Source organism: Pygoscelis adeliae, unplaced genomic scaffold (assembly GCF_000699105.1).
Source record: "Pygoscelis adeliae isolate BGI_AS28 unplaced genomic scaffold, ASM69910v1 Scaffold53, whole genome shotgun sequence".
In the NCBI taxonomy this organism is placed as follows: Eukaryota; Metazoa; Chordata; class Aves; order Sphenisciformes; family Spheniscidae; genus Pygoscelis; species Pygoscelis adeliae.
In genome coordinates, this window is record NW_008824468.1 from 367,594 (window position 1) to 378,551 (window position 10,958).

Sequence of the window (10,958 nt, forward strand, 5' to 3'; positions counted from 1 at the left end):
ACTCCAAGTAATTTGGAGTTTGATTACATAAAAGACACTATTCCTACAGTACACTACTATTAATGAAATCAGAAATATCAAGAGTTGAGACTGTCTCAGAAACAGCGTTTCACATAAGGAAGATTTTGGAACCCGCGTTTCTCCTTGGTCTGACAATGCACAAACAAGTCCTTGGTTAAGAGTTATAATTTATCTTCGCCACGCGATCTATCAGATGTAAAGGCACCTTTCTCACTCCATTAGATCGAAGATAAATCAGTGAAGATGCACTAAGACGGATGACAGAGTTGGAGTGACAGGCTAAGAAAAATCATTTCTTGAGTGCTTGGAATACATGTGAACAAGACTCCTTTTGTCAAGGACAGAGAATGTTGCAGTTTTGAAGATGATGAGAGCAAGGACACAAGCTTCAGCTGCACAAAGTGTCTTAAAGATTTTAATACAGAGGCAATCTTCAAGATTTAGACAGTTTGAATAAAAGGATCTAGAAAGAGCTCAAATTACAGATCTAAGTGACAGGGAAGATGAAGTTCTTCTCCCCAGCAATCTTTTTTTTTCTTTTTTAAAGGGATAAAAAACTCAAATAGGTTTGTATCATACAGAAAGATGAAACTATGGGAGAGACCACAAAACAGGAGTTGGTCGCTTGAACAGCTAGCAATGTTAAGAGCATGGAGAAGTTAACCTGTCAGAGGCGTACATATAAGCAGGTGAGGTAGAAAGAAAGATACAAGAGCTAGTCAAAGACAGGGTAAAAGGCTGCCTGGATTGCAAAGACAAACTTCAATCAACTCTAGCATGGACAAGTAAGTGGTCTTAATGCCGAGATTTCACAGAATCAGAGTAATTTAGGATAGAAGGAACCTTTGGAGGTCACCTAGTCCAACAGCCAGCCCCCCCACCCCCCCACACACAGTGAAAGCACGGTTAACTACAAAGAGTTTTCAGAGACTTTTGATACGTAAAACCAAGAAATGAGAGAAAAGGTATCAGGACCTATCCCCTGCAAGCCTGATTACGGAAAGAAGAAAGAAAGAAAGAAAGAAAGAACAGGACTAAAGCTTATAAAACACAAAGTCTGTGAAAAGAAAGATCATGTTACCAATGAACCAAAAGGCAAGCAAAGTCAAGAGACAGGGAAAGTGTCTTGCAGAGGGGAAAGAAAGGGCAATTTTTATTCGTTATTTCTTTAAAATGTTAATAGGATTACAATTCTCAAGTTCTCTGCCTAAGATAGGAAAGGGAGTTATGAAAAGTAAGCCCCGCAAAAAATCATTGAGTTTGAAAGACTCTTATGATTATGCTATAGTATTTACTCTTCAGGCAATGCATTTGACATCACAGCAAATGAGGCATAAACAAAGATCACGAACGTGTTAAACAAAAAGCAGTATCAAAATTTTCCCTTCCACACTACTAATTGAAAACAGGTGCAGTCTTTATTATTCAATCCTGAAAAAGTCATAATGAGAAAAGAACACTCCTTGCATGCGAGGAACAGAAATCCTTTCATAATTATGTTCCATTCAGCAACCACTGACTTAGAAGACAAAAAAAAGAACAAGAACAATAGCGGGGTCTTTAAAAGTAGCAATTTTATATTAAAGCCATTGATTTCATCAAGATATCTATGATTATTACCACTCCCATCACCAAGCTGTTCAGCCCAGCACAGTCTTACATTTAAGTCTGGCATCCCAACTCACAACAAAAGGTGTAACAGAGAAACATATCTGACTCAATGCTTACAGCATCATCCCAAAAAACCTTCCAACAACATGTGGAAGAACCCTCTGGTAAACCTACATGAAGCACAAATTAGAAACCCAAGATCCTAAAGCTGCTGATGAAATGAGAGGACAGATGGGAAGTGCTTAGAACAGATGTGAACATGACTTCTTTTGTCAGGGCTGAGATCAGAATGCAGCAGTTTTGAAGAAGATGAGAGCCAGGATTCGCACTTCAACTGCACAGAGTATGTTAGGGATGTTAATCCAGAGACAATCTTCAAGATCGAGACAGCTGGAATAAAGGGATCTAGACAGGGCATATATTTTTCAGGCCACCTTCCTCCCTTCATAGGCATACCTTTCCTTCGTATAAAATCGTGCAACTGCTATTGTACAGGCTTTCTAATAATCCACCAGAATTTTAAGTTGCATTTCCAGAAACAAGAAGAAAGCATGCTCAATTGTTGCACCGAGTAAGAAATCAACAATATCAGCTTATTCCTGGAGCGCACAGGGTTTTAAGAAGGCCAATGGGTCACTAACATTGAGAAGTGCTAGTAGCTCCCTTTGTACCTCCCTACTACTATACTAGACCAAGAGACAACGTTTTCACTTTGCCCAGTCATAGTGCCCTGCACCGAGGACAGAGGTGCAGAGAAACAAGAGATCAACGTACAAGTTATAGAGCACAGAGAGACGCGGTATCTAGACATAATTTAGGCAAGTCTGAAAATCCCAGTTACATAAAAAAAGTAAGAATGGCACTTTCTGCCTTTAACTAAATAGTTACCTGGCTGACTGTACTGATCTTCATAAGCATCCAGCCAATAAAATCTTAAGACTTGATCATCATTTTCCCCATTCACAAGTGGAAGGAGATTGGGGTCCAGCTGAACTTCTGCCACTACTAGATCAGCTTCGTCCTCATCAATTCTGTCCCAACATGAGATATCTGGGAGAGAAGAACTTCTGTAGGTTTTGCAGAAGAAGAAAGAGACAAGAAGTAAAATTGTGCCTTTGCTATAACCACCACTGTTTCACTTTTTTTCAGCCCCTATATTCTCAGGCCTTTTGTTGCTCTTTCCACTACTGAGCAACATTCCCAATGGCTGGGTTTCCTCAGATTTCTTCTGAAAAGAAGGATGGAGTGACAAAGAGAGGAACCCACATACAAGTATGGTTCTCAGTACACAACACACAGGCTTTAAAAGTCATTCACCTGGTATTTCAGCCTTGGTCATTCAAGACTTTACGTAACAAATATATCCGTCCATCTGTACAAGTTGCTCAGTGGGAACAACAGATTATTTCAACAAAACTACCTTTTCAGTCATTAAATGTTTAAGTCTTTTCAAGCATTCAAATATTTTACAGTTTAAAGTTATGGAAACATATGATTCAAGATTCTTCCAAACAATTTAAAAAAAAAAAATAATGGGGAAAACCAGCCTTTTTTCCTATTTCCAAAGACATAGCTGTTTACTGTGTGAAATTACTTTTAGCGACAATACTTTTAACTACAACTAATGTTATGAAATACCTTATAGTTGCTTAGAATAAGCATCGTTAGCAATTCCTCATCTTTGCTTATTGGCATCAAAATTCATTGTTCAACACCCACATTGAGTCACCTCAATGTACTGAAATATGTGTTACGTTGTCATGTGCTAAATCCCAAAAACATCAAGTATTTTTCAATTAAGCAGCTATCGGCATGTTCAACATTATAATTTTTAATGTCACTACAAAAAAAAAAATCGCATAGCATTATCATCATTCTGTCTGTATCACAGTTATCCCACTGGCAAAGACAAATATGAAGATAAATCTAAGGCTTATTGGTGGAAGAAAAAAAAGAAAAAGAGATTCTTACAAGACAGATGTCTCTTTCTTATCTGATTCCAGCTGCTCTGTCTCTTTCTTTTCAATTTCCTTGTCTCTTTTCAAGCTTTCAGCTGCCTCAGGTATAGTTTCCACATGCTCTGCTTCCATAGGTTCATCAAAGTCCTCCTCATCAAAATCCATCATTCCCTGATCATCATCTGGATGCACATAGAAGTAAAGGCTTGAGTCATTAAGATGACGCACTGTAAGCTACTGCAGTATGCATACATAGCGTACTATATGCATGACCGTAACATACAGTATTAATATACAAACAAAATATCACATTTAAGCTATCTAAGCATCTAACTAGTACAAACTTAAGTGTTTTAACGCTAATATGCCATATTTAAAGAGTTTCCAGATCTGGGTTTTGATTTCTTTTTGATACCTTCAATAGCTTTCTCTTCTGTCTTCACTATTCCCCCATTTTCTGTAGCTTTTTGCACATATTTGGTATCCTCATTTTCAGAGACTGTGACAGGTTTTGCTGTATAACTGGGATGTTTAGGACGAAATGAAGCTGGAGGAAGAGCTTCCTTTCTGAGATGACCAGGAGCTTTCTTCGATATAGGGGTGATTACCTGAAAGACATTTTAGCCATGAGTTAAAAAAAAACCAAAACTCTTAAGAGCCAAAAAAGGAAAAAAAAAAATCTAGCACTTGCTATTTGCAGAACTAGTAACCAGGGCTAGAGGAAAAGCTCCACATATTTGCAGCATGACAGCTAAAACTACTCAAAAGTAAACTTTAAATTCTATATTATCATTTCTGCTGTGATGTGTTTCTACTATAATTTTAAAAAGCAGTTTACAACAGGCCATAAGTTTGTAGTTACTTTGACTATTTTTCCCATGCAGCACTACTCTATTCTTAAATGAAAACCTCTGTGTCAACTGATTATGTGACAATGTATGTCAGGCAGGGACAGAGCCTGGAACAACTGGGGAAGGCCAAGATGGCAGTTTACACCTGCTCATATCAGTAATGAGTTCAAGATGTCTACAGGACACCATGGGTCTAGAGAACAGTGCTTCTCCGCTGGATTTCTTCACGCTACAGACATGACAGGGAGAGCGAGGAAAACAAAGAAACCACATTTCAGCATGCTCTGCAAGCCTAAACTCTGAGGCAATAAGCACATAGTTTGTTTTTCAAACAGGATAGCACTACGGCAGCAGCTACAGAACCTCTTCTTACGGAAGATGTGTATGAAGTGGCCTCCGCCATGACCAACAACAGGTCTCTGCATCCACTGGCCCTTAACCTGCAGCAAGGTTCAAAACCTTTATCTTTGGGGAAAGCTGTTGTTTACAGACATAGAATTTAGAGTTGCACACAATAATTTCTCGGGTTTTAATCTCAGTACAGCTACTTCTACTGTGGCCAACACCAAACTCAGCCCTTCACTCACCTTAAACAGAAAGCAAACATTACTTGATCTACCTTCACCAACAATTTTTTGCTAGCTCAGCCAAATGAATTTATTCATACTTATATTTCTGCTTGCCTCCTGAAGTAGAAAGCATCACTGCCATCTTGCTTTTTATGCCTATGTATTTTCTAAGGCGGCACTCTTCATCCTCCTCATCTGTTTCATTGTCTAAAATCTCCAACTCCTCCTCCTAGGACCACAGAAGCTATCAACTGAACAGCCTGTCTGGGAATTAATTTCCTTCTCAATGTTTCCTACTAAAAGTGACCACTGTTTTGCACCATAAAGACAAAGATCCTCTCTTACTGTATCTCCCCCTTTTTTCTTTTTTAATTACTTCTAGGCTCCAACACAACTGTTGAAATGAGTGCCACTGGTCATTATTTTCAACATAAGAGTTGATGTCAAGGTTTCACAGATCAGATTTATCTACTCTACTCCATTTGCTCTCTACAGACTCTTACCAAATATCCCATTGTACTTCCAGCTATGAAGTCCTCCTCATTTACCAGAACTCTTAACAAAATGCTAGCCTTCCATCCTTAGCAGCCCATCCCCTCCTTTCACTCCAAAATCTTCCACTAGGCTAAACTTCTATCCATAGCTTCAATTTTCCATTTGCTTTCCATTTCTACAGAAGATGAGTTTCTTATCCTTGTCCACACCCACAAATAGTCTTTCTTCTGCTTATTTCACTTCCCATCGATCCTTTCCTTGCCACAAGGGTCTTTTCTACTCTTGGGAAAAAAGAGACAAAGCAGAAGCTCACCTTCATGTAATGCACCTACCATTATAAAAACAGTTTCACCTGTCAAATGTAACAGCTATATACTACTACTATACTAAAGATACAGAAGGAGTTGTATTCTGTTTATGTATTAACACGGAAGGGGAAGACAAAAAAATGCATGAAGTTACACAGTAACATTGCTAAGGAAGCTAACGAGAAAGGTTATTTCTAGAAGCAGAAATAAAAGACAACAGTATTCAAATCAACCAAAATATAGATTAATACTTATTAATGAGAACTTTTTTGATTTTTTCCTTTACCTTACGAGTTTGGGACTGCACGGAGAAAGGATTCAGTGGTACTCCAGCAGATCTTTTCCTTTTCATCATTATAATTGGCGATGGACTTATCTGAACAGTCTGAATATTGAAAGAAAAGAGAAAGTGACAAAATGAAGAGGTGATGTTTAGTGTTTTCTTTTGCCTTGGTTATTAACGTTTTCCATCAAAGAGAAAGAAGGCTACCAGTACTTCTCATTTGCCAAGAAAACACACCTCCTGATATACAACTCAGCCACATAAAAAGTTATCTGAGCAATCAGCCCATGAAGACAGACACTAGATTTTTTTTGGTAAACAGTTTGAGAGAAAAATTGTCATCAATAAATGAAACAGTTTTCAAACAGTGGGCATTTCAATAACTAACTGTGCCTTTAATGCACAAGTATCAGAATAACTGGTGGGATGTTCTTCACGTCTGCTGAAACAGTAGCACTGAGCACACATGCCTTAAGAAAATACCTAAAATCCATTTTAACTTATTTATATGTACAGATATTTTATACTCATCCTTATCAACAGCTAATAACAAAAGAAATTTTAGAGAACAAACAACAAAGCCAAAAAAACAATAGCTAACTACTACTTAAGTAAATAGAAGCCAAAGTGTAATTATTAGCATTATTTCCCCTAATCAATGCTCCACAAAATTTGACAGCATTAAAATGCATTTGCGTAATGATTTGAGGGTTTTTGATAGCCTAAGATATTATAACTCTTAATCAGATGTCATAGGGAGGAGTAAAATAGTAAGCGTATAAAACCAAGAGAACAACTTTACACTGGAACGTCTATACCCCTCTTACCGCTCCGTAAAAACACATTATGCTTATTATGATACAACATACTTCAGTTCAGTATCTCACCACTACAACAGTTTCACGGTTTACACATAAGCAATCCTTTCAGTTCTAAGAAATCCTGCTAAGGGGCATTAACCCATTGAAAAGTCGTTAATGACGAGGAACAGTCTCATTTGAGACAGTCCAACCCTGCTACAGCAGCCATCCTGCACTCCTAACTCAGAGGAAGCGCTCATGTGGTTCTCTGTAGCAAACTGTGGAAAGCAGGAGGAGGCAGACAGAAGTTCAGGCTACGCCATCTGCTGAAACAGTCCTCCGTCAGCTCCTCTCGTGAACCCAAACACGCCAGAAGGAAATATCCTACAGTATACTGGCTGGAGCGTGGTGATACACATATATGGTATACATGATTCAGATGCAGGTTAAGTCCTGTTTCACTCCAAGCTGACTAAAACCTAGAAGGCTGCATTAGCACAGGCTCTACATCTCATTAATATAAACCATCTCTAATCAGGATATAGTAGTTTTGGCTTATCAAACCAATAGAGTCATGCAACTTCTGCACAGTGGAGATGACAGGTAGACTGCATACATACGTGGAATATACCAAGCACAGGTGCTATGGACGAAATCAATCTTAGATGGTCTAGTTTGAGGAGGAGCTTTATTTTCGTGGTATGTTCCACGACAAGAAAAATGAATGGCTTAAGGAGTTTCAAGCAGATTTTATTAATATACTTACTTCAGCGTTAAGATCTTGAAGAATATCCCCTAGTAAATCATCCTTTGACAGGTCCACCGTTTTCTGTAAGATAACAGATCAGCCAAACAGTTCTTAGTTATACGTGCAAACCCAGTCAGGAGACATGCAGCAAATGACTAAAGGGTTTCTACAGAACGCACATAACGTTTTCAGAAATGCTCCATACACAAGAGACTGTAATAGGAGTTTATGTCTTGCTAAACACAAGAAACTGAAATGAACCCTTGCTTTATTCCACTCTAACTAAAACACTGCAAACAAGTCAGAAATCTTTAAATTCAAAAATGTAAAAACTTACATCTGTGTTTTTCTTCCCAGCACTTGCTATAAACATAGACTTAATTGTGTTTGGCTTTGACACCACAGATTTTTTCACGTTCTTTTTATCAACCGTAGATGTTTTGCCTCCTTTTCCTACAGAAAAGTATAAAATTGTGAATTCTGCATCAGAAAAGCTCAATGTTTAAGGGTCCAGTTATGAGCAGGAATAGATAGCTGAGGTAGTCTATTTCTTCCTCCTTTACACTGTTGGCTGAAACGAAGCCTAATCATCTTTCGTTTGCTGCCAGTTTTGTAACGGCTGTCATGCACACACAAAAAAAAGCGAAACCCTATCAGCACCCTATCTTTCCTAGCCACGTCAGAGATGATCTTTGCATACTCAAGTTCATACTCCAGAAAAAGAACCAAGATACTTTACATGCAAGCATCTCCAGAAAAAACACGAGTGTCCAGGAGTTTGGCACTAGGCTTGGATTCTCAATATCAGACTCAATTTCTCAGTTTGCCACCAACTTCATAGAAGTTGGCAAAAATCATTTGATCCCAGATCCTTAACAGCATGCAAGTATTTTAGTGCCAAAAGAGACCACGCATCCAAGACCAAGACCATTCCTAGATGCATTCGTTCTAGAAGTGAATATATATCCCACAGAACACTGTAAGCAAAATTGCACTGGTAGTGCTGAAGTAGTTAGCAGTCATTTGACCTCAATTTATGGACCTCTATCTTCTGTATCACAGGGGCTAACCCACAGGCACAGAACTACAGAGCTTCAAGTAACATGTCATTTGGCCATATTCACCACATACTGATGTCAAGAAGTTGCCCATTTTAGGTACCTTTTAAAAGCCAGTGGAAGACATTCTACAGTGGTCATGTTCAACCTACCTTTCTTACTGGAACCAAGAGCATCATCATCCAGATCTTCATCAAAGATTTCCCTTCCATCTTCTACGTAACCTATTCCATCTGTAGAAAAACAAATTGTTAAAAATTTACATTTTAAATTCTGTCTTCTGATATTTTTACATATATTCATAATCAAAAGTTTTACGTATTTAAACGTTTTTTCCCCTTTAATATAGAGCAAAAGTTATAAATGCAAAAGGGTTAAAAACTACAGCACTCCCAGCTGTATTTTCTATTAGACTAAATATATTATTACGTGTTTAATTAGAAATTATCAATTACAGTACTTCTTTTTAAAGTTACATCACTGATAACTGGAAATAAAATTTCAAAAACAGTTCTTAATGGAAAAATATTTTCATTACCATCCTAATACACTACTATGAGAACAATGCAAAAGATTCATTTTCATATAAAAGCTTATCTTTTTCTTGCCTCCTAAAACAATTTGTAAGAATGTACTAACTGTGACTTACCTCAAATCATTAACATTATGAAGCCTAATCGAGTTACAATGCTGTAATCAAAATAACTCTCCAAACGAATCTTAACTTACCATCATCAACAATCCAGTCATCATCCTGACGTTCTCTGACCATCTTGGAGTATTCTTCCTCATCTATTTCATCATAAACACCTGTGAACTCCTCAACCTACAGTTAAGGTATACTGAGGATTAACAGTTCCCATACCGTTACTTATTAATATAGGTCATCAGCAAGAACATAAAAGTTGCCAAGAAACGCATGGTTTCCTACACTCTTACATTGTTCACAACTTGTAAGCGCAGTTATTCATTCAGTTTAAGTTTCTTTTTTGGCAGTGACAAAAAACAAGTTACCAATTTTTAAAATTATCACAGTATACTGAAATTCAGAATCTGCTGAAGCACTGGCAGAAATTTCATTTGAAACTGACTTGCTTTATTGCTCATTTCACATCACAAAAAAAAAAAAAAAACCACAAAAAAAACAACCAAAAAAATCCTAGCAATGGAGACTTCTGACCTTTGGCTCTACTCTCAAACACCAAGATGAGCTCAGTGAAAAAGAAGGTGATTTGATGTGCCCAAGCATAATGCTGAAAATGCTCTTTTGTGCCTCAGAGTAAATTTGCATGTTAATGATCTATGCACTTCAGGCTTCTTTATATTTATCCACCTCAATGTGGAAGTCACTTTCTGTTGGCATTACAATTAATTGGACAGTATCAATGTTACACTGACAGACTTCAGTTCGACCAGTTAAATACTTAAATTTTGGTTTCTTTGTGGAAAGATAGCATATCAATATTAATGGATTTCGGTCACGTAAAGCTTTGAAGTTCATTTAAAGTCATTTGAAGTTAAAAAGTATTTCCTATCATAACATTAATTACGCAATTACATTTTAAAAGTTGGTCCTTCCCTGTGGGATAGTTATCAAGCAATATCAAGCATAGTTGACTTGCAGTTAATAAAATTGTTTTAGTTCTGAAAACAGAAAGAAACAAATAAATGATACCAAAAAGCAGCAAAACAATTACAGTTACATCCTGAAAAACATACACCGTTAAAAAACAAAAGCTGATCTGAAAGGCAGATCTTGTTTCCCATAGCTTTTAGATATGTATAAAGGGTAGTTAAGCATCTCAGCTCACATTCACTTTTTAGTGAAAAGAAAAGATGAGGAATTTTCACCTCATATTTTATTTTTTCACCGGCTTTGGCTTTTTTCAGACGTTCCAGTGCTTCTTGCTGGCCTCTTCTAGACTTCTTCTCACGTCTAGAACGTGATGCTGCAAAACCTCCAGACTCATGCATAGCTGCAATTAATTAAAAACAAGAGAAATAAGTTTAGTAATGAGCCGCTGTTATCTTTAGTACTTAGTGTTCAGTGTTGTATTAATAGATGGTTGCAGTTTTGCTTAAAATGAACATAGAGACCTACTTGGCTAAAAGCACACAGAAGGCTCTTGATAAGCCAATTCTGGAATTATACTGAAGGCATGGGCTCAGACAGACACAGAGATGAAACAGACTTCGTGCCAGTTCACATTCACCAAGAAGCCACCACCCAGATTTCCAAAGCACCTCTCAAATCTC

The 10,958-nt window shown here is 37.5% G+C and overlaps 1 protein-coding gene across 1 annotated transcript in view; it reads right to left on the bottom strand.

Moving 5' to 3' along the window:
* POLA1 (polymerase (DNA directed), alpha 1, catalytic subunit) overlaps positions 1-10,676 on the bottom strand; it is a 208,145-nt gene extending 197,469 nt beyond the window's left edge. Inside the window, exons 1-9 of the mRNA XM_009321121.1 lie at positions 10,554-10,676; positions 9,432-9,528; positions 8,855-8,935; positions 7,982-8,097; positions 7,663-7,725; positions 6,100-6,198; positions 4,006-4,198; positions 3,604-3,772; positions 2,521-2,699 (exon numbers count right to left, since the gene is read on the bottom strand). Coding sequence (XP_009319396.1) covers positions 2,521-2,699; positions 3,604-3,772; positions 4,006-4,198; positions 6,100-6,198; positions 7,663-7,725; positions 7,982-8,097; positions 8,855-8,935; positions 9,432-9,528; positions 10,554-10,676 — 1,120 coding nt within the window. The remainder of the gene's footprint in view (positions 1-2,520; positions 2,700-3,603; positions 3,773-4,005; positions 4,199-6,099; positions 6,199-7,662; positions 7,726-7,981; positions 8,098-8,854; positions 8,936-9,431; positions 9,529-10,553) is intronic.
* Positions 10,677-10,958: the final 282 nt, after the last annotated feature.